Raw genomic sequence first — 23,675 nt, forward strand, 5'->3', positions numbered from 1 at the left:
TTGCAAAGCACTTCTTCTAACTTAGTTGTACTGACAGTCTGCAAACGGAGTGAAGAAAAAGAAAGAGTAGCTGACTGTATCAAGGCAAGTATAGCACAGAGACAACATATCAGTGAGCCTTTTTACTCAAGTGTGCAATACAGAAGAATATATAATGGATTACAGTAGTTCAGTTCGGATCATTTGTGTCAATTTGTTTCAGAATATGGGGAAACAATTCATTAAAAGTTCTGCAAAATTTGGCAATGTATCTGAGCTTCAAGTGTAAGTTAAGGCGTTTTGACCCTCCTGCTCCAATACTGGTCTCTGCACCCAGAGAAGGAACCACAGGATTCTTCACACCAAACTCTCCTTCCTGAACAGAAGACACTTGTTGTTTGCAGGCATGTCCACCTAGCAAAGAAAATATTCAAAATCATACATTGGTAGGCCGACATTTCCATAACTGCATTGTTAACTTTGTTATCTTTTTATATTTTAAGGGGGAAAAAAAAAAATGTATTGGATGATTAAATGAGATGTTTACTTGCCATTTTCTCCAGGAATAAACCATTGCTTTGTGCTGTAGAACTGAGGAGGGAGATATCCCTGAGCCCCCACTCTGAGTTCCTGTAGGATTAAAGAAATATAGCCTCATAGTTTGCATTATTTATTGTACGGATGACAAAAAAAAAACATGAGCTTTCATGATTATCTATACGCAAAGCAAATAGATGCTACTGCATGTCAAAGTGAAATCCACGGCTGCTCACATTTTTGACAAGAAAACCACTCAATTCCTTTCAAATCTCTCCACAAAAGAACTAACTTCCATAATCATCACACAGATTGTAAAACAAGTTACCTCTGCCGTAGGCTGTAGTCAAAGTCAATATTACTTTGAGGGGTGATCTGACCATTCACTGCATAGGGCTGAGGGTAACAACAAAGGATGTTATGTAGCATTTACTGACATCATATCTTTAGATTTGATAATAACATGTCATGAATGTGGTAAGTGCACGTTTATAACAACTCACCCCATATATCAAGAGAAGGCCCTGTGGCTTCAGCACTGCTCCAGCCCCTTTGAATAAACCCTAGAAGAAGAAAATAATGATCCCATCACATGTGGTGGGGGTTGAGAGGCAGGAGGGATTACTACTCTAGCCCTTTTTGTTCTTGGTCTTTTTTTATAGACTCAAAGACCGGAGGCAGGAATTGTAAAAAAGGCATCGCGGTACAGTAGTTATGAGTCAAAGGGGTCATCATACTGTGTATATACTCTGAGGGACATACACTGGAATATTTCAGCTTCATGGAAACACCCCGGACCAGTCGTTAGATCACAGCACAGAACTGGCCAGACTATATCCATTTTGAAAGAAGAAATTAAACATTTCCTGCAAATTACAAGTGGAATTTATAAGCAGTGAAACACTCTTGCTCAATTCAATACACTGCATGGTTTTGCTGCTACAGCCTTACTTGGTCCGGTTTGACCGGTAGCATATGGTGGCTAGTCGTATAGCTGACTTTAGCTGCTTTTAGTAATAAAGCAAACATCCATTTTTTAGCATTGCGGGCTTCCCCATGTAGAGATTTAAACCACAGCTATGTTTGGGTAGGATCAGGGCTTGACCCACTAGGAGGGCCCAGAGCAACTAGTTGTGTGCTGCGTTGATTTATTACATGCTTTAAAGAAATATGCACCATGTAAGCAAAGCAAATAATAAAGGCCTCAGAACTTGAATTTATCTACGGGCCTATCATACGGTATTACCAAACACATGTGCAATTTATCAAATTACCACACATATAATATGGGGCCTTCAGGGGTCCTGTGGGACCCAGTTTTGGGCATATATGTTAACATAAGCAATTATAAAAATAAAAATAAAAAAAATCAGCTGTCCTACCTCAGTGCAAGCCATTGGAGAAATGTGGATCATATTGATGTTGACGACCAGATCTAGGCTCTCTGGCTGAATGCCTCCCCAGTACTGATAGGGCAGAGAAGCATCCAGGTGGATGGCAGGCCTCACATTGTGCAGCTGGTAGTGGGCTCTGTACGCTTCGATACTGAGAATAGGAACAAAAGACATTGTAAAAGCACAACAAAACACAGTTATGCATCAGTGGTATTAAATAAACTACCGTAATACCTCAATTCAATGGCCAGTGCCTTGATTCAAGTTTGCTACGCAGGAACGAATAAATACCGTAAATAACGGAGTTTATAAATTGTTTATACGGTACCACAATAATGTATTTTGTTGTCGTACTAACTGATACACACAAACTGTGTTTACCTGGCAAGAGACTGGCGGTCATACTCTGAGGGCTGCCAGATAATATTCCGCAGGGCCTGAGCGAAGTGTGTGACATGCTGCCCGGTACCGGAGGAGATCTCCAGAGCCTGCAGGGATCTCCCGGTGTTCACGCTCTCCCGGAGCGCTGCGAGGATGGGTTCCTTGTTCCTCTCCGCGGCGGCGGCGTTCAGCATCGTTCCAAACACCGGGTATAACTGTCGAGTTATGCGGTACAGTTTATGAAACAACTCCAGTACAGCTGGGTAACGTCGGTCCAGATTGAATAACTCAACACACCACCCACGAATGTTTTATTTTCGGCTGAAAATGGTCCACTTCCGCGTTGTCTCACGTGACTGAAATGACATCCAATGGGAACACCGAACGGGCTCAAATTCACCTCTTTTGCACATATTAATCTAACGTTAGACCGTCTTCGCCGACATAAATACTCAGCAAACTGTAAGTAGATCTGCCTTCCAGCGCGTGCAAATAAAACAAACGCGCAAGTGTATTACTTTGGTGAGCGCTCTCACATCACTCCGCGCAGAATATCTCTGCTCCCGCGAGCAAAATTGCTTTGAGCGAGAGGGGCGTCCCCTAGCGCGCGACTACTATCACTGCTCTTGAGAATATTTATTTATTTATTCATCAAATATTTGATTTTGTCATTGAAGCTGTTTTGACAAAAACGAGTAAATAGATTATATGAAGTTACCTCTCATCTTGTGAGGAAAGAGCCTGGAAGACTTACAGATCAGGGAGTAAAAATATAAAACAAATAGCCACAATTGTATATCATATTTTTTGTCATTCTCATGGTAACATCATATGTTGCAGCAAAGTGCCGTCCCATTCCTATTTACACCATTTCAAGCCCTCACAGTCTCTCACACTCAACCACTTACCAGGTGACGTCAGTAAGTCCTTGAGGGTTCAGGGTTTGAGGCTTTAGGGGGGACATAGGGATTGGGCCAGTGCTTCAAACGGCCTGAGTTCGTTTATAATGTGTATTTAAAATGATTTAAGATGTTTTAAGTGTATTTGTGAGACTTTGGAAAGACAGCAGAACCGAATGAATGTTGTTATAATGCATTATTAGACCTTCTTATAAAGAGTTGCCAAAATATCTTCAAATATTATATAGAAATATAAATACTGGTTTAAGGCGATGTATATAGTATTTTTATCATTTCAAAAGAACATGTGCCTGCAGATTCAAACATATTGCTTTTATTACAATGAACAATTTTTATAGGTTCAAGATTACATCATTAACATGAGAACGAATAGGCTTTTTGTGGGCTTTTTGGAAATTATGCAAAGGCACTAATAGGCGAATATATCAAAATGTGCAATACATATGAGAAGCTGCCCCTGTGGAAAGGCTTCCATATATTATTTCACTTTTATTGACCCTATGGATAATTTAAGGTAACATTTGCCCACTCAGATGGTAAAGATATGTCGTCTGGCCCATGGACTATAATAAAACAAAGACAACACAAGTACATATTTTACATAGAGGGTTTCTTTATTTAAGGTAAAATAGCATACACATCCTAATTTACAAGATTTACAGTTTCCCACACATTAATGTCAAACTTCCCCAAGGCTCACATTTAAATCTTACAGCCAAAGCAATCAACATGTAATAATTTAAAACATCTGTCTGAGGGACAGGACATAAATACAAATAGAAAAAATAAACAAAATGTTTTGGCAAACACAAATGGTACAAAACAAGATTTTCAATGTGGTAAAGAAAACAGACTTGCGTCCTAACACCAATCTAATTTAAAATGGGCAAAGGAGGACATCTGTCCCTTCTTCAGAAAGACAGCCAGAATAGAACCAGAATGGAAAGATAACACTATTACTCAGGTATATGAATATGCCATAAAAGCTGGGAATGTTTCTAAATCTGTGTGGAGAAAAAAATCTAGTAACTAAAAATACTTTTTAGGATTATGGTATACTCAGGTAGTCAATGGAATAAAATGCAAACATATTACATTACAGGGACTTAAATAGTGTGCTTCTGCTGACGTGATGAAAAGTGGCCTTGCAGACACTAACTTTATTAAATGACACAATTTTCAATGATATGTGACAGCTGCTTTCATGCAATTGTGAGCGGCGTGTCCTCCTCCAGCCCAGATGCATGTTCTGCATTTTGAATCTGCTCATTATCCACGTTGAGCAGTGTTTGTGGCGTGTTAGGAGTGAACTTCTGGCTCCCAAGTGGACCATTTTGCACTAGGGATGAATTCGGACAGAGGAAGGACTTGTTGTTTTCAAGGGCCTCCAGACTGGTCATGGTCGTGACCACAGAATCACTGAAAATGGTGTTTGAGAAAACAGAGTTGAAAGTGAAAGAGGAGCCAAAAAGTGACTCCTGCACGGGAGATTTGGGGCCGTCTGTGGGAACAACAACTGTTGGGTCTCTGGGAGGTTTGACAGGAGGCATGGGCTCCGGCTCACTGTTATTCGTCTCAGGTTCAGGTTGACTCGGTGCTTCCGCCAGATTACTGCTCTTATCTGAAACCTGAACGGAGAGCGAGTCAGCCTTGACCGTCACCCTGCAGTCACTGTTTACACTGGAGCGCCGGGACGACCCCTCTGCGGTGGAAATGACACTGCTGGCTCGGGGGAGACTTTTGGGCGACTTGGACCCTTTCTGTCGCCCCTCTTTCCCCAGAGGTTTGGAGAAGCAGTTGAGGCAGCCAGACATTGAGGAAGATTTGCCCTGAACATACATCACTGTGATAGGTGAACAAGCTAAGGCCTGGGTTGTTTCCGTTTTGCTAGAGCATGATCTTGAATTCATCCCATTGAGCACTGGGTTAATTTTGGCCGTGCCCGCTGAATCTGACGAGCGACGCGTCACTTTCCCTCTTGACACCCTCCGGATGCTCTTTGTACCCCTTGTGAGCCAGAAGTCCTGAGAGAGCACGGGGTTTTTCTGTTTTGGTAGAGACTGCATAACTGAAGTCTGGCTGTTGGCGATGGGCATGGTAGAAGCTTTCTCCTTGTGGTGCTTCTGTGTGTGTTGCGGGGTGGAGGTATCGCTGGGGGGCTGGAAGGAGGAGGAGGAGCGGCGTGACGGAGGCTGCTGGACAGGGCTGCTGCCATTTGACCACGGCTCATTTTCCAGGCTCATGCTGAACTCACCGCTGCTCTCACTTTGAGCTCGACTCTGGACGCCATTCAGCCCTGGAAAGAGATGATGACGCTTTTTTAAAGAGCTACAACATATACAGAAATGTTCACTTCTATCGTGAAAATGTGTCAGCTGTCTCAACATATTGTTAATGACCAACAGGGGGCAGCAGCGCCAAGTCGTTCTATAACAGTTGTTGGCCTCTGTAGTCAGGATAGAGATTAATATGAAACAAGGTCATGATTGGAATTTGATGGATTTGCTCTAATTCCCGAGCTGGTAATACATCTGTATGCTTGATGAATCCTCTCAACGTGTATCCACAGGGCTTTACCATGATTTTGCAGCTCGTCGTTGTCCTCAAATCCAGATGGCACAGCGCTATCATTTGAATCCTTGTCTGTGGGGCATTAAAATGAGAAATCATTGAACGGTTATAAGCGAATGACACTTTTCAGCACTTTTATTTTCAACTATTTATTTTAATCCTAAATTGAGAAAAAGCACCAAAAAGTGCTATCTTTGCTCTACTCTCCTCTATACTTTATTCCAGCATCTTAACTAATGATGATGACGTCAAACAAAACAGTGGCTCGTGAATGCCTCTACCTGTCACCCAGATCCCAGAAACATCTGGATCAGTGGTGGTGATGGTGACGTGGCCGGATGGTAGAATGGTAGGAAGATTAAGGTGGAGGATGGATAAGATGGATGTGGTAAGGGATGAGGACAATGCGTTCTTCCTGCCCTCCTCAACATCACCCTCTGACCCTTCCAGCCGCGCTGAGCTGTCTGCCCACTGCTCCTCCTTGAACAGAGCTGAGGGGTACGCCAAGCTGCTCAGGGCTGCATTGTTGGACCAACGAGTGGAAGAAGTGGGAAGTGGATGAGGGAGAGGGATAGACAGGTGAACTGGTCATGGAGATTAGGATGTATTTTTGTTCTATGGCGTGGGAAACATGGAGGCTTTCTCCGTAGACCACACAACCATCTAGAAATGTGGTGTTATACTGTTAATCCCTGCAGTACAGCTGGCAGAGCTCATGCAGCACCAGTGTCCTCCTGCAATGCACCATTTATTTGACCTCTGACAAATTACTCCAGATTGTCTTCAAATATAGCTATATTGATAAAATGAATGCTGCAAATGCTTAAAAATGTATTATCATATCTTGAAATGAGGTTGGTATGGATGGTCACTTTACTAACATATGACTGCTAATTTTGCACCTGCTGGGAAGTATCCTTGCTGACAATGATGAATCCTACTCAGTCTAAGGTTACTTTGATGTTACGCTATGTAATAGAGAAAAGAATAAAGCATAGATACACTTAATATTATCAAGTTAGCAGTTAAATAGAAGGCAACAGTCAAGATGAGGGTAGACGCAGTCTTTCTTACACATGGAACGCCGGAAGAGGGACTTGACTTTGTCTCTATCCTTCAGTCTGTTCCTCATACGGGGAAACATTTTGGTGGCTATTTAACAGCAAAGTGCAGCCACATGGGAGGTCGACAAAGGAATGGATGCGAGCAGAGAGAGGGATGTAAGGGAGGAGAGAGGTAGGAAGAGAAGACAAAAGACAAGGGGAACGACAGAAGGCAGGAGTGAAGAAACACATTAAGAAACACGAAAGACACGGGGAAGACATATTGAGGACTGTTCACATGCACATATGCTTATTTCTAAACACATTGCAATACCTGCATTATTTTGTATTTATTACACATTTGTACTTTCAAATCCATTTATTTGATGAGGTGGGGGGATAGTTTTGTCAAATGTCTGTTCTACAACTTCATGTGTAGATGTGACCGCTGTGGTTCGCCCTTTCCGCTCTGTCCTCTGGCTGTGGACTTGATTCTACATGAAGACACTCCTGAATGATACGTGTGCCCTGCCTCTGATGATGATCTTAGTTTTGATCATGGCTGAAGCAGTGAATTGGGGGATTTTGGAACTTTGATGAGACTGGTCCTGCCAAGTCAATGGGAGATGAACTGGTGAATTGAAGAAGGTCATACTCACTGCTGTTACGTTGGGGTGAGATGGCATCGCCTGCTGAGGTGGAGGCTGAGCCTCCAGAGCCATCTGAGCTGATGACGGAGTTGTTGTCGTGACAGGAGAGGTGCTGCTCAGCGACGCCTGAGTGTGTGGGTGTTGGTGGGCAGTCGGGTCCATGCTCATGGCTATTGGATTTAATCAACTTCTTCAGTTTCAGAGTGATCCAGTTTCCACGTCTTTGGAAGGGCAGATTTACAAGAATAAATCGATCAATCACGCAAAGGTGAAGATTAGCAATTGACGTAAATGTTTGCCTGATATACAGATTAAACAATACATACTTGATGCTGCTGTTATCAATATTCTTACACTAACAAATCTGCAATTCCTGTCAGCTTTATGGAGCATTTTAGCATCTTGCTGCTCATTGTTTTGGTTCACTCTCCCTGCTCTCATAGCAGCGTTTTAAGCTGCAACTACTTTCTGGAAAAATAAACTCAGATCCACCCACACTACTCTACCTGCCCAGGACCAAACAACAGACAGACAAAGTTAGCAACTGGCTCTTTAGCAGCTACACATTTATTTGCCTCAGGAAGTTGGTGGACACAAAACAGAGAGAAACAGAACAATTAGCACATGGAAAAACATGTCTGGCTAAACAGAGATGCACAGAACTATGGAGCTCAATGTAATACTGACTACACTATGAACATTTCGTCATTGATTAAATATCTGTATGTTATGAACTGTAATGTATGTGAGCCGAAAATGACATAGTCAAGTACCACATCAAAATGTATAAGGGGCTGAATGTGAAGACAAAAATTTGGCATGTCAGTCATTTCACCGTAAAAAATAAGAAAAAAAAAGATCATTGTATGTCACTATATTGCAGGCAACTCACCTGCGTGGAGGCGATGGCTCATAGAACTTGTACTGGTCCATTATTTTTTCCTCCAGCTTCTCCTTCTGTCTCCTTAAATCATTAAGCTTGCCACTGAACAGGAAGATAGGCAGATAGAAAGATTTATCATTTTAAAAAAAAGTTTTGAATTGTGGGCCAGCTGTTGATTACTGTGGTATTTTGGTGTACATAAGCTACATTTCGGGCTTTTTGCACGCATCAAACACTTCAATGTGTTAGATAATTAACACATTACTGTAAAATGCTGTAAATCAACACATAAGACCCTTTTGAGCGCTACATTATCTTGTTATGGTGTTGTCCCTATTTGCGTACATATACTGTCGCTCTTCAACGTGAAACAGATCCTTGCTCTCCATAGTCTGCTCCAGCAGGGTTCGGTTCTGTAGCATCAGGGTCTCGATCTGGCTGAGCAGGTGGCGATTCTCTTCCTCCAGGTTGCCCTTCACCTGGCTCAGCAGCTAGTCATCACACAGACAAGCAGCCATATGTGCATATGTAGGAATATATGCAAAACACACACCATTGTGCAATTATTGAAAGAAAGAAATTGCAGGACTATACATAAAGTCAGCTTATTGAGACGACGAAGCCCTGACTCTGAAGCATGTTTGTCCAGAGTGTGCTGAGGTTAAGAGGTAATTACAAGGTATATGTAGATTATTTAATAGGCAAAACCACACCAGCTCAACCTGCTACATGTCAATACCTCACACTGGTTGTTGAGCTTTGTGGAGGAGATGTCCAGCTGCTGAAACTCCTTCTTGAGTTTGGAAAAGTCTGCCTCCAGCCAGGTGTGCTCCAGCTTGGCCTCATTCAGCTGGCTCTTGAGCTGTTTGTGATCCGCCGTCAGCAACTCATTGTCGTTGAGAAGCTGACGGTATGTCTGGTTCAGCCTTAAAAAAAAAAAAGAAGATGTACGGTGATATCTAGCTCCTTGTGTAAGCCCACATCCATTCATTCGTCTGGGTGTGCATTAGTGTGTACATGCTCTCGTGGGTGTGTGCATGTAATGTTGCCTCCTCACCGGTCCTTCTCATCACGAAGCCTGCTACGCTCAGCAGCAGTCGTCCTCTGCTGTTCTCTCTCCAAAGCCATCCTCATTTGCTCCTCCTTCAGAGCTTTCTCCAGGTCTTCTAGCTTGGTCCGCTGCTGCAACAGGGTATTGTACCTAAAGATACCACCGATACACACACGTGAACATGCATGAATACACACACACACACACACACACACAAGACTATGCAGGGATCTCGTACTACATGGCATGTTCATAGTGCCTTTCCCCCACCTGTCCTGCATTGTGCGATACTCCAACTCCAGTGTGCGATGGGCTTTTTTCAAACAGCCATGCTTGCCCATTAGGGCCTCATACTCCATGGCTTGCCGTTCATGCAGAGCTGCCAGCCGCTCGTGATCTCTTAATAGCTGCTCTTGAACACCGCGCAGCTCTTCACGTTCCCGTATGGCATTGTCCCGTTCGCTTTCTGTCCCTGACCGCTGCTGCTGCAGCTGAGCATTCTGGGCCATGAGGGAAGCACTCTGTGAGTTCAGAGTGGATTTCTCCACCTGGAAAAGAAAGGGATTAGGAGTTAATGCGTGTATTGTCTGCATGCTTGCATACTCTTGCAGAGGCGTGAATGTACTTGTGTGTATGTTTTGGGTACCACAGAGAATAGTGTCTGTTGTAGTGTCACCTGCAGGTTTGCATTGTGTGTCTGCAGGGCTGTATTGTTCTCCTGCAGTGAGGCAGCCTGCCTCTGCAGGGCCAGGATCTGAGCCTGCTGACTGTTAGACTGACTTTCCAGCTGCCTCAGCTGGGCCTGCATTGCCTGGCGCTCTGCCTCAAGTGTCGCATTCTGGAGAGGAGGAGAGGAGATTATTGGAAAATGTGACATGAAAAACAGGAGGTAGTGTTAACTTTGTACCTTCAGCACATTGTTTGGTCTACTATTAGCACAAATTAACATCAAAAGCAAGTGCTAGTGTGTGTTAAGAACCAATAGTACCATTTAAAAAGTTGTTCACTATATAGATCATTTACTTTGATAAAGGCCAAACACTTACATTCCTCTCCACTTCGATGAGACGGTCTTTGAGCTTCAACAGTTCCTTGGTGGCCTCCTGGCTTTCACGCAGCCATTCGCTCATTGCCTTGCCGGTCTCTCTGGGAGGGGTGGAACTTGATGCCGTCCACTCTTCCTCCTGCCTCTGTTGCAAGGCCTCATAGCTCAGCTTCACCTGTGGGGTCAAATGTCAAATGGATCTGTAGCGAAATACTATGTATTTCTTCAAGGGAGTTTCGTGACACTAACAGGCCTCCAAAAGTGAAATTGTATGACATGACTAACAGTCCTGAGCTCTTGGCGCAGATGCTGGTTCAGGGTGGAGGATTCCTGCAGACGAGCCTCTAAAGCTGCCATCTTGTCCTCTTTAATCTGAAGAGATTTTTTCAGAGACGACTCTAATTCCGACTCCAGCATCTTGAACCTGCTGCAAAGAGGAAAGAAGAAATTCAGTACCAACTGTGGCATTATAACTCTCCTCACTTCTTACCATATTCACTTCAAAGGTTACTGGACGGGAACTCCAAGCACCTGTTGTCTGGTGCCTCGTGTTCAGCCTGCTCTGCACTCTCCTGGTTCAGGACCCTCATTTCCAACTCATGGGCCAGCGTCTCCAGTTCATTGTCTCTCTGCTGCGTCTTCAGCTTCTCGCTCACCAGCTCCTAAAGACGGACAGTATATGTGGATTTCACAAAACCTTTTTTCAAAGAGACATATATTGACACTTAACATCATTTTTTACACGTTAAGAACTCATTTAATTCCACTGTTTAGGAAAGTATGTTTGTAAGTCTGTAAATGAGTTCTTGTTGTTGTAAGAATGTAAGCAAAGTTTTAACCAAAATGACAGTCAGGAGGTAATGAAAAAATCATTTGTGGTAAAACTGCACCTTCAAGGTTTGGACATAATTTCAAATCCACATAAACAAATAATTATTTTTTTATAATTATTTCTCTACTATTTTATGTTAATATGTAATTGAACCAGCAGACCACTGCACTTGTAACAGCCTTCATATTAGGACACACACATTCAAGACACCTGGCTAAATTACTGTCACTGATGCAAAAGAAAACAAAAAATATAAATGTTACAGTATTTTTACTTGCTTTAATCACATTTTTCTAAATAATTGTTTGTAGTTAGATTCTGGTGAGTTGTGGATCCTAGTACACACAAAAGTCAAATCTGTGAAACACATGCTCGCTGCTGCTGTAATAAAACCAGTGCATTATCAGTGAAACGTTAGGGTATGTCTGGGTAGATTATTTATACGGTCAGCGTAAACTAGACAGCACAGACTTCCTCCCCTCACCTCTCTGAGGGTGGCCAGGGTCCTCTGGTCGATAGCAGCTTGCTTGGTGAGTTCTCTGTTGTCTCTCTCCAGGCCTTTGACCCTCTCAGCAGTCTCTCTTAACCCCTCCACCTCCTTTACTAGAAAACGCATCTCCCTTTCCAGGCTGGCCATACAGACATTGCTGCTGTCTAAATTGGCTTCTTGGATTTCAGCCTAAAATAGAAACAGGTAGAACAGGAGCCATTTTATTGAAGAGCAACATGAGTCTTTCAAACATTATCCTTCCTTAGGTAAGCAACTGACACAAAACAAGCCTACCTACCTGCTGGCGGAGTCGTCGATTGTCTTTCTCTAGCTGCCTCTTTTCCCTCTCCAGGGCTGTGATTTCTTGCTCCAGGCTTTGCTTATCGTTTTCCAGTTGCTCCAGGCGCCGTGCAGAGATCCGAAGTTCCTCTAAAGTGGCCTGCAGACTCTGATTCTCTGCTTCCAGCTCCTGAACCTCTGCCTCCAGACGCTGAACTTTCCTGTCTAAAGAGATGGAGTTGGCTTGTATGCTTTCTTAACTGAATCTATTACATTGATTTGTGTTGTTTGATCAACAGAACCTACCAGTGTTATCGAGGGAAGTCTGTAGATGCTGGTTAACTGTGTCCAGGGCCCTGCACTTGGCCTCCAGTCGCTGTGTGTGCTTTCTGGCATAGAAGGAACGTTTTGGCAGACCTGTGATGATGCTGTCATGGCAGGGACTACTGCCCCTCGAGCCAGGGGAGTGATCACGTGATCCAACAAAACAATGGAGCCTATTGTGATTGTTTTCTAAGACCTCCAGATCAGACATCAGTTCTTTGAAATGGTCTCCATAGTCTGCATCCTCTAGCTGTCCTTTCTCTTGAACAAGAAGGTCTGGATTATCCGTGAGGAGGATCTTACTCTGGACTTGCTCCAGATCTTCTGCATGGAATAGCTGATGACAGTTTGAATGACCGTTCAGCATCTGCTGTGTTACTGCACTGTGTGGGAATACATTAGTGCGGTATTCTACATTTGAGCAGGTGGTTTGCAACCCTGTGGGTTCATCTGTTGATGAGGTACAGTTGTTGGTGCTACAGATCCCCTGGCAGACATGATCACCCTCAAGGTGGTGGCTATGTTTGGGCTGCGTGTTTTTGTTAATCAAGGCAGCTCTCAGTTCCTCTATGGTCCTTAAGAGACTTTGGTTCTCCTTTTCCAGCTTCAGCATCCGACTGCAGGTCCTCTCACTCACCTCTTCGCTCAGAGTCTGCTGGCCTTTACACAAACACATGGTGGCAATTGACTGAAGGAGATGAGGACTTGAGACAGACAGAATGAAAGACTAGTTGTAAACAGGTGTCATTAGGCTTTCCTTACATATTTCACCATATATTCAAACTGCATGCAGAAACATAAAATATGCAGCCATTAGTATTTCTGACCCTGAGAAAACATCCCTAAAGTGGATAAGAAGTTCTAATGAAGTGCTTATGCATGCATGTATCCATGGATGAACACACTTACATAATTCACAGATGCATTTGCTTACTTACCCTTCCCTACTATTCCAATCAATACAATCCATTAATTCTCCCATTACGTCATCTTACTGGATCAGCAGCTCTTACCCTGAGAGTTCTCAGTGGTCTTGGTTAGCTGCTCTAACTCCCAGCCCAGGTGCTGGGACTCCTCCATGCTCCTCCTTTGAGCCAAACACAGAGACAGGTTCTCCTCCTGCAGCTCCTCAGTGCGCCTCTGATCTGCCTCCCTCTCCTAAAGTGGGGGGACAAAGTATCAGCAGAGGCATGAGAACAGATTCTGTCCAGTCGCAGAAAAAGACTGGAGAATCGTTAAATCTAAAAGAGGACTTGGGAATCTAATGTTGAGTTCTAGATGATTTTGTGCAGATGTCTGACCTGCTCCATGTCATGGACCCTGGCCTTCAGCAGCAGACTGTGCTTCTCCAGCTGGTGTATTTTATCGGAGCGTGCCCTCCAGCCTGCCAACTGATCCTCCAGCACCTCTTTGGTCTCCTGTAGCACCCTGTTATCCTCCTTTAGCTCCTGAAGTACACACACATTCCCCGCCCCCCCCCCCCCCCAAGAAAATCAATATTTGATTGTTGCAGGATTCTGTGATCTCCTGAGATCCAAGCATATATAATCAAAATGAACTGGTAAAGCATTTATAAGACGACATCAACCTCCACTTTGGCCTTGTAGACCTCCATCTTGTGCAGTTGCTCCCTGTAGCGTCCCACTTCACTCTCCAGCTTGTCCGCCTTTATTGCTCTCTCTCTCAGGGCGTCCAGCTCGTCCCGGTAGGTGCGGGCTGCGCGGGCGTCTACAAGCAGCTGGGAGTTCTGGTGAAGGTTTAGATAGAAGCATGGTTTATAGCAAAACATTATGGAGCCTTGCATCATTCTTTCTTATCTAGATCTGCAAGTCTTCAAGTGTCTCTCAGCATAAGTCAAAGTCAGTTTGTTACTATTATTTTTAATCGAAGCTGCATTGATCTTCAAAGAATCATCGAATAGTTTTTTAATAGTATTTATGCTTGATATGGCCATACCGACAAAGCCGTATTCCATTCAACCTCTTTTTTTCATCCGATAAAATCTAGTGTGAAATGAGTTTGATTAAAAAGACAAATTTATTGTTTTGGCCAGACTAGAATGACTGAAACATTCAATGTAAAAGGGGCATTTAACACATGGCTGGAAAAAATGTCAAAAGTCAAAAGATTAAGAGAGAGAAAACTTTTTGACTGAAAGTAGACATGTAAACATTTTAAGGACTTTTCAGCGACTAAAACTGGACTAAAACATTTTGAGTTGACATAAACTAAAATTAGACCAAAACTAGACTAAATCCATGAAGGATAAAAATGACAAAAAATGAGACTAAAACTAATAAGCATTTTTGTCTAAGGACTAAGACTAAATTAGCTGCCAAAATCAACATGTTGGAAACATATGAACCATACCAACTTGTGCAGCCACAAGGCTAAAACAGAGAATACAAATGAGATCTCTTGTTCAGACAAATCCATAACAGCTTTGGTTGTATCTCTGAGTTCAGAGGTTTAAATGTGCTGTCATTAAGCACTGCTCTGCAGCAAAGTATGGTGAGCAATAATCTGTATAATCTGCAGAGCGATCAGGAGGTTACTGTGTGTCACCAACAGAAGGAGCTGCAATTCATTATTTTCCTTTTTCTAACTACAAACCTCCTGCTGGATCCTCTTCAGCTCTACCTCCATGGTCTCAAGCTCATGTCTGCAGTCCAGCATCTGCTCGCTCTTCTCCTCTCTGGTGGGGTCAGATGGGCAGTGCAGAAAGATAAGCAGGCGTATCTTTAAATACTGCAAATGACCATATACAAATACCGCTATGACATATTGCGTTTCGCACATTCAAAAAAAGAAGTCGAATTATCAATGTTGTGACACACATGCATCGTAAAACACACATAACCTGATTCCCAAAATAAAGCTTCCAACATAAAGCTTCTTAAGCCCCATTTTATTTTATTTCTCACATGTTGTGGAGAAACCGATGCAGGATCAGATGTACATTATCCACATGAAAGAACTGTCTGAGGCCATGGCCATACGTGATGCTTTCAGTGATATTGTGTTTGCTCAGAGGCAGCAGTATGTCAATCTGAGCATCCCAACAAGAGAGGACAATACAGCCGAGTAAACGGGATGGAGAGCAATGATGGAGCTGAGATCTTGATTGGATCAGGGTTAGTGTGTGTGTGTGTGTGTGTGTGTACATGTTGTATTCGCTGAAATGCTGAGCCAATGTGGGTCAGTGGTGGTGCACAGCCATGGAACCTGCCAAGCAAGCAGTAATGTGGGCCAAACTCCCAGGGGCATATCTTTCTCTCTGCCTCTCATTCACTCACTACTGGCAGTTCCCCAGAGGACAGGCTACCTCTTTACCAACATCCGTCCTGAAGTGAAACTTATACTATACCAAGGGACAACATCAAATTAAACAATCGCTTTGTGTGGGAATGGACAACTTCTACCTATCTTCTGTACCCTATTATCCTGATTGTGTACATTATATGCTAAACATTTAGCCCCAAGGACTTTTTTTCCTCCTTTTTGCTGTTTGCTTTCTTGTTAAAGTACATTGTACTTTTTTTATTTTAGTGAATAAACTGTTTAGTACTCACAGTTCTTGTCTAAGTCGTCTGATCTTGGCCTTAGAATCAGCCAGCTCCACTGCCAGGTGTTGATGAGTACCTGTCTGCTGCTGCATGCTGGGGGAGTAGCTGCCAGACTGCGGGCTGGAGGGGCTATTGAGCAGGCTAACCACACCTTCCTTTTCCTGCATTAGCTCTGCTATAGTCTGCGAAACGGACAGGTTACAGATTAGCATTTGACTCAGTACCCGATTTACCTCTTAAAATCTAGAACTGAAACAGTTTCACTGTCTACATAGTATTTCCATGACTTATAATGCATACTTTGTAGCCACTAAATGCCCCAAAACATCTTCATGAACAATTCATTTTTGGATTCACACCTAGGTTCATATAAAACCTGCAGTAAATATGTATCTCAGAATAAAAAAATAAAAGATCAAATATACCTCTAGATGGGTGTCCCTCTGGTCTAGCACATGTTGGAGGTGCGTGGCCATGTTCCTCGCTATGACCTCCAACTCATCCGGATGCACATCGCTGGACTCCAACCACTGCAGATCCAGCACGTTCTCCTGACTGTGGGTCACCTGGTAAACATGGACAGTCAGATAAGCCGGAAAAAACACAATATAATGGGAATTAATACACTATACAGTATATTGGCACAAGGATCCTTCGTATGCAGCTACAAAATACAGTTTTGTCTTTCACTTCTGAATAAATCATTACTACTTCCAAGAATGTTATATAGACTGTATTTCTCATAATATTTGCAACTAACAATAGTATCTATGCTGGCTGTGAATCCTACTGTATCTACTGTATTCTTTATTTGTACTAGACACAAGCACAACTACACACAAACTGATTTCCTGAACAACCTAGCTAGCTCATATAAAGTCGTATACCTCCTGAATATGTGCAGCTATGGCAGCTTTCGTGTCAAAGTCAAGAGTTTGGATCCTCTCAATGTACTCCTCTTTTTCCTCACACTGAAAATAAAAATGTTAACAGATTTATTTCTCCACATCTCATGCAGTCTGTCTGCTTCAGGATTTCTGATCAGATAGTCAGGGTTTACCTGAACTGCACATCCCAACAGCAGTAGCAAAAGCTTCTTCAGTTCCTCTAGACTTTGCTCTGTTAAGAGGGGAAAAAAGCTCATTATCTGAAATATGACTTATCAGATTGATGTACTGAGTGCTGCTGGCATGGATTTAAGTAGAATAAACGGCTGGCTGGTGAATTTGGGTCACCACTTGCCAAAGCCTTACCAGCACAAAGCAGCGTGGTTATCAGAAGCTACTTGATTTTCATTATTCACTAATTATAAACAAAGATTTATACACACGTTTTGCATTGTCTAAAATTACATTTTTGCTAGTATTTATTTATTTATTTATATTACACATTTTTCTCTGTATTTAATCCATCCCTGTATCAGGGAGCAGTGTGCAGCCCGGGGAGCCGCTAGGGGGACAGTGTCTCGCTCAAGGACACTTCGACTCAGAACACGTTCCAGTCAAGGATTGAACTGTTAACTTTCCAGACAACCCTCTTAGCCTAGTAGCTAGTCGCCCCCTAGCAGTTAACTTGTATAATTAGATGGGCTGCTTTAATTGTTTTTTTCAAATTATGGATGTATCATTTTGTCAAATAAACTCTTAATTTTATCTCAGAAGTTTTAGTTCGGCTACTTTAGCAATTATTCTCGACCTATATTACACATGTCCTTATTTCAGGTAAATGATTGGAAATCAATGCAGTGCTTAATGACTATTAGCAAACGGACCTATCAGGTGTCAAACCACATACTGAATTAGCAGCTCCAAGATGAGGAACAAAAGAGCGTACCACAGTAAGGAGTCCGGCCAAGCAGCAACACGTTTGGCAAAGGAATCATGATTAATTGTCTCAGATGATCCTGAAAAAAAGAGAAACAACGAGGGAGGAGGGTCGAGGAAAAAAGGAAGATGACTATACATTTCAGGCCAAACTAAAACAAGGACTAAATACAACACTTCTTGCGGTCCAGCCAAAGTGCTAGAATGGACAGCGACGTATGTATGTACAGCACATAGCAGCTGCTTAAATACATGTATAGAAACACAGCCAACAAATGGAGGAGCGCTCTAAATGGGTAGATGACAGAGCCCGTTTCCCTGGTGCAGTGTTTGGTACAGCCTTGCATCAGCCTACAAGTGGCTTACATCTATGCATGTGTGCTGGTGTGTGAGCAGTGTCATAGTGTTTGTTAATAGCTCCTGTTAGGAATGTTAGGAATACGGTGCCTTGCAATGGATCAAAAACAGCATCTTATTGTATTTCAATTAGTTTCCTCTATACCAATGTAAAGCATACCAGATGTATCTTTATTATGCCCTTTTTCAGTTGAAAAGACTGTTTCTCTTGAATGTCACTTTTAAAGAAGCGTTATTGTTGCATTTTAGAGTTTTATTGGGTTTCAGAGTGCGTATAAAGACTCTTTAGCCGGCATGGCTCAAGGATGGCAATGCCAATTGGTCAGTCTGCCACTTCGGTCCGGTCTGAAATACCTAAACAGGTAGTGGATGGATTGTAACAGTTATTGTGAAACATCTGTACTATTACTATCTGTCTGTACAGACATCCATGGTCCCCACAGGATGAAGCATACTGACTTTGGTGGTCCCTGAGTTTTCCTGTTGCACCACCAGTTGACATTTAGAGGTACTTGACTGAAATAGCAAAGCAACTATGTATTACAGCATGAATTGTAATAACTTTGGTGATCCATTGACTTTTCATCTATCATATGAATATGTATATTGTCCAATACTTTGGTTTATGAAAATTCCCATCCGCCTCAGCTGTACTTTATGTTTTAAAATTTCAGCATGCTAACACCTTAAACTAAGATAGTGAACATGGTAAACAATAAACATTATAGCTGCTAAACATTAGCATGTTAGCATTGTGATTTAAAAAATATTAGCATGCTGACATAAGCATGTAGCTTAAAGTACCATTATGCCAAACGTACAGCCTCACAGAGCAGCTAGCATGTCTGTAGTCCTATTTTCCAACCAGTACAGAAGTCAAGTCCTTCAACGTACCTTACAACATAAAAATAACCAAAATCAGATCAGGATGGGTTTTTCACATGACAGCAGATAAAAGATTCAAGGGCTGCCCTACATCTACATTTACTGCATTGTACTTAAGACTTATTCTAATAGAAGCAAAGGCATGATTAAAAAGCTGCAGTCTGTCTCAGGCAAAAAAAATAATACTGATGTTTTTCTCTCCTGAAAGGTCCTTGGATGGAGAGCTGCATTGGTTTAGATCAACATGACTAGAAGTAACTAAACCTTGACTTTACCAAGAGTAACAATACAGTACAAACGATAATTAGACATGATGTTATCAGATATGTTGTTAATCTGTTGTAACAAAAACACAAAAAAACGTGCTTTTCTATATTTGTTCTTTTGCGATGCTAATCTGAAGCTCTTGATCGACTCATCCTCAGTGAAATTACTTTTCTTGTGCTCTAAGCTTATCTGGAATTGTACTTAATTACTCTGACACACACAGCAAATCCAAGATTCGACATCAGTGGTGTCTGCCCATGAATCTCATGACTTCATGTGTCCCTCTAAAGCTCTGTCTGTGGCTCTGACTGGGCTCTCTGCCACGCTCTAACCTCACTGCTGTGCTGATTACACAGATGTGTACATGGCTGATATTTAGGGCATGCATCTTAAGAGGAACTAGTTGATCTGCTGTGACACAAGTGCTACCAACTATCTGGTTTGCGCATGTGTGAGCTAGTGTGTGCGTGATGGATGATGCAAAATTGAGTTGAAAAATCCAATGTTCAGATATCATAATCCCATGTAGAGAGAGAGGGAAAGCTTAGCGGCCTGTTTGGATACATAAGATATGAATGAGAGGGAGGAACATCCAAAACTCACCAGATAATACGTCTTGATTTGTTGGACGAGGAAGTTCAGGTTCTGGATCCTCTGACTTGGATCTCTGCCTACTTTCTTTGCACCCTGAGGTGTAGCCGAGGGATGTCTGAAGGCGCAACACAACATAAAGGCATTTTACTTGACATTTCTGCTATTCACAAACAAACAAACGGCTGTCAGCGGAATGGAGTGAGAGGAAGCTGCAAACTGGTAAACGTTTTGGCTCAGGGATCGCCATGAAAACATGCATGAGTTCTCTATTCATTCCTAACTTTAGCCCCTGTGATGTCATTCCTTTCAGCCAACAAACCGCACTGCCTGAGCCAAATGGGGTGGCATTAGACTTTTCACCCAAAGGAAACTCTTTAGCTGGATTCTTGGGCTGTTGGCTCGGGCCGAATGTAGTCTGGGGTTGAACTGTCATACAGCTGAAACGCTGTCATTCATGAACCTTTGTGCAGTTTAATAGGACAGACCTCACCTTGTTGCTCAGGAAAGGAAACCTGTTGTGTGCAGACATTAAGAGTAGCTAGCAAAGAGATGGACTCAAATTTGTATTTACACACAAATTGATTCTATATATAGAAGTTTGAGTGAGACAGAAAGGCATATAGAAATACATAATGGATGAAAGAGAGACAGAGATGCTACCTTGCTGCCCAGTACATCACATGTTTTATTATGCCTTTCGCCATCTCTGTGCTGTTTGTCCGTTTCCTGCGACTCCTCCCTTCCCTTCCCATCTGTGTCCCAGTGCCACTAAACACCAGCAACGAGGCCCTAATCCCAGAGGGTCTCCCAATCCAGGAGATTATCCCGCCTCTTACCCTCCCCTCAGCGCAGCATTGTTTTGCATTTAGAGCTGGTTATTGTGACCCTGGGGGATAAGTGGGATGAATGCATACTGTAGACTCGGGGTGGCTAGACAGCATTATCCACAAGTGCATTGGGTCATCAGTTTTTTTTTTACCTTTTCTTTGCAACTCTTCAATTTCAGTTCTACCATCAATGTCTAAAGTGTCTCCCAACTTGAAGACTAGAACCAGGGCCTCACCACCTGTCACCTTACAGCAGTTGTTCCTCACATTGTAAACTGCCAAAGGACCATCAGTCAATGTTTGTTATAGGTGGGGTTAATTCCCTCAGAACATAAGGCACCCGAATCATAATCTGTTAAGTAGGGTTTTGACAGTATTTATGAATTTCCTCATGTCTTTGCAAATCTGGTCCTTATTTAGTCGATTACATCTAGGGGATGTCCCTCAGTGTCTGTAACTTTCATGCTAATTCTTACATTTTTTGAGAAGTTGCATTTGAAGACTCCTGCAGATTACAAAGATACCCTTTATCACTGCTGAGTGACAAAGCCAGTACTGTTGGTGGCTGGATAAGAATGTTAGCAGATGCTTGATACTGTATCAGTAGCTGCTATAGATGGCAGAGAGGGGAGAAGATACCCAATTATTTTTAAAAAACGACTTAATAAGGCTAAATAAGGATGATTTCTAGTATTTGAACGATGTACTTTATCATCATCAGCATCAATTGCTATTGAAGTCTATGACAGTCAACAGCTTCAAAAGACAGGCTACTAATCTAAATAACCATCTGGACACAGCTCGCAATCTAAATTAGAAATGTGACAAATGCAGTATAAGCTGCAAGGACAAAGATGTGGCATGAAGTGACTTACATTTGTGTCATTATATCATTCAAAAAGACTCCATCCAGTAATACAGAGAAGTCGAAGTGCATGTCCCCATCATGTGGCACGAATGTCCTCACCTAAATAACAAAGATAGTAAGTACACAGGATGACAGGTTAATATCACAGTGTCTGACAGCAAATCAGAGCCGTCTGCAATACTTACCCAACTGACAAGTGGGCTCAGCATGAATTCATCCAGACGGGGCAGAAATACTCCAGTTTCCATCGCTCCCAAGGTTGTGGGTGATAGATCTCAACAGAAAATCCCAGTTATGTCAATCAGGGAAAAGAGTGGTAGCAGCCCAGTACCTACATTGCCTTCAGAGGTGACACGGTCTTGCACGAGTGCACCATCCAAATTGTCCCGTCCATCTCATTTAGACTAGTTGAGAAATTTCTCTCGGCACTGCGGTTTGTAGCCTACTGTCGGTTTTTTTAACACACAGTCTGTCGCTACGCTACACATCCAGCAGTTTAAACGTCGCCGAATCGGCGTTCAAACATCCCCATCCGTCCAATCATGTCCGCATTTTGTCCCGCAACACCCCACACACAGCTACATCCTCCTTGGTCCTCTGCTGCAAAGGCATCTGCCGTCGGACCCTCCTCACCCCTCCTCCTCCTCCTCCTCCTCCTCTCAGCTTCCATTGCCCATCACACAGAAAGAGTTAGCACTCTTTAGGCTACAACAATTATTTTTTTGCACACAAATAATGATTTGGTTCAGCTCGGGGAGGCTGTTCAGCACAATACAAATAATAAACCGTGAACTCTTATGGGTGTAATCCTAGACAGATGAACCCATGAATGTGATGAAGTTCTTCTCCCCTGAATACAAAACCCCCTCCAAACTAATCATGCCAAACTTTAGCGGCCAAAGCTAGCCGACTGAGCAACGGCGCCTCCCTGTGTTTAAAACCGGAAGCATATCTGTAAATCTCTCATTGTTTCAAACATTGTATGTTTCAAATATTGTAAAAAAAAAAAAAGACAGTACAATAATACACTTGAACTTTACGTTATAAAAATAGTCTACATAATTTCTTCAGATAAATCATGATCTATAAAATTGTCAGTTGTCTAATACACCAATCCTGCAATAAATCCTACCTTTATAATGTTTAGTAGTGTTTTAGGATGTAGTTTGTGGTGTTGTTGAACTGCATTGCATTATACAGAGGGCCGGTTCTATTATTTACAAAACAATAAACACACAGTGTCAGTTGTTGTGTCAGTGCAACACTACACAATTAAACAACACCACAAAATAGAAAATGAAATGTCTTATTTTGAATGACTGTGCTTTTTTTTTGCAAAAAAAAAAAAACACTCTCTTACTGATAAGTCCACATTTAAAATTATTAAAATGTTCAAATTTCCAATCTTATTACATTTGATACATCTAAATGCCAGATGTTTTCCCTCAGTCAACAGCCAGATAAACAGCATACCATCCACTTGTATTAACACAGAAACAGTTTGCATTGTTATTTGACATCACATTAACTCTAATTGTTCCATCTTATGTGAAGATTAAAATGCTGAACTTTGACTGATGAGAAGTTTGTGCTGGTGCTGTGAACTGTAATGGCCACTGAACACGCCACTGAAGGTATTTCATCAATCCTCATGTTTTAGAGTTTGTCTGCCCACCAGTGGACACATTTGGTTCATGCAGTTGGACTGACTTCATCACTGGGCGTAGATGTAGTATCACACAAATCAACAACTTCAAATTCAATTTATATTTTGGACTATTTCTAGTGTAACGGAGCAATTTCTTGGACATACTGGAGATGCTCTGTTTTACCAACAAGTGACTCTAGCTTTGTAATTAATGCACAATTTAAAATGTGTCATGGGTGCAATGTGAGATTATACAATACATAGTGACCTCATTACGGTAGTAATAATTTCCTGCATACATGCATGATGTATTTATTTTCTAGCTACATTAAAACTGTGAAGGCCTTATGTTTAAAATCTACATGTCCTTCATTCCACCATTTGCATGAGGCACATTGTAGCTCACAGCTCATTAGTGAGGAAAGGAAAATATGAACAATGATTGCTCAGCACTATATGTC

At 42.3% G+C, this 23,675-nt stretch overlaps 2 protein-coding genes across 2 annotated transcripts; both read right to left on the reverse strand.

Annotated features, from left to right (window-relative positions):
* Nucleotides 1-118: 118 nt before the first annotated feature.
* Nucleotides 119-2,769, reverse strand: mettl26 (methyltransferase like 26). Its single transcript, XM_079159167.1, has 6 exons — nt 2,292-2,769; nt 1,899-2,061; nt 1,020-1,079; nt 845-912; nt 531-609; nt 119-393 (listed from the first exon to the last, which is right to left on the reverse strand). Exons 1-6 carry the CDS (start codon nt 2,483-2,485, stop codon nt 337-339), a joined length of 621 nt encoding a protein of 206 aa, XP_079015293.1. The 5' UTR covers nt 2,486-2,769; the 3' UTR covers nt 119-336.
* A 1,644-nt stretch (nt 2,770-4,413) lies between these two features.
* On the reverse strand, nt 4,414-21,814 carry LOC306696464 (girdin-like; the record flags this gene model as incomplete). The annotated part of the gene is made up of 29 exons (XM_079160077.1): nt 4,414-5,507; nt 5,789-5,854; nt 6,064-6,300; nt 6,857-6,934; nt 7,485-7,696; nt 8,368-8,460; nt 8,704-8,849; nt 9,098-9,284; nt 9,416-9,559; nt 9,680-9,957; nt 10,086-10,247; nt 10,456-10,629; nt 10,740-10,881; nt 10,986-11,116; nt 11,771-11,965; nt 12,075-12,280; nt 12,362-13,039; nt 13,393-13,537; nt 13,681-13,827; nt 13,968-14,126; nt 14,993-15,074; nt 15,952-16,127; nt 16,371-16,511; nt 16,833-16,916; nt 17,006-17,064; nt 17,779-17,848; nt 19,881-19,986; nt 21,574-21,665; nt 21,752-21,814. 29 exons carry the CDS (start codon nt 21,812-21,814, stop codon nt 4,414-4,416), a joined length of 5,547 nt encoding a protein of 1,848 aa, XP_079016203.1.
* Between the last annotated feature and the right edge of the window lie 1,861 nt (nt 21,815-23,675).

Source organism: Pholis gunnellus, assembly GCF_910591455.1.
Source record: "Pholis gunnellus genome assembly, chromosome: 5".
Taxonomy (NCBI): Eukaryota; Metazoa; Chordata; class Actinopteri; order Perciformes; family Pholidae; genus Pholis; species Pholis gunnellus.

What these genes read in the sequence shown, in the direction of transcription:
- mettl26 (XM_079159167.1), bottom strand. Translation starts at nt 2,485, where the DNA reads ATGCTGAACGCCGCCGCCGCGGAGAGGAACAAGGAACCCATCCTCGCA. An exon ending in GACCGCCAGTCTCTTGCCAG is followed by an intron (nt 2,062 to 2,291) that starts GTAAACACAGTT and finishes TCCTATTCTCAG; the next exon opens with TATCGAAGCGTACAGAGCCC. An exon ending in CTCCAATGGCTTGCACTGAG is followed by an intron (nt 1,080 to 1,898) that starts GTAGGACAGCTG and finishes TTCTTCTTCTAG; the next exon opens with GGTTTATTCAAAGGGGCTGG.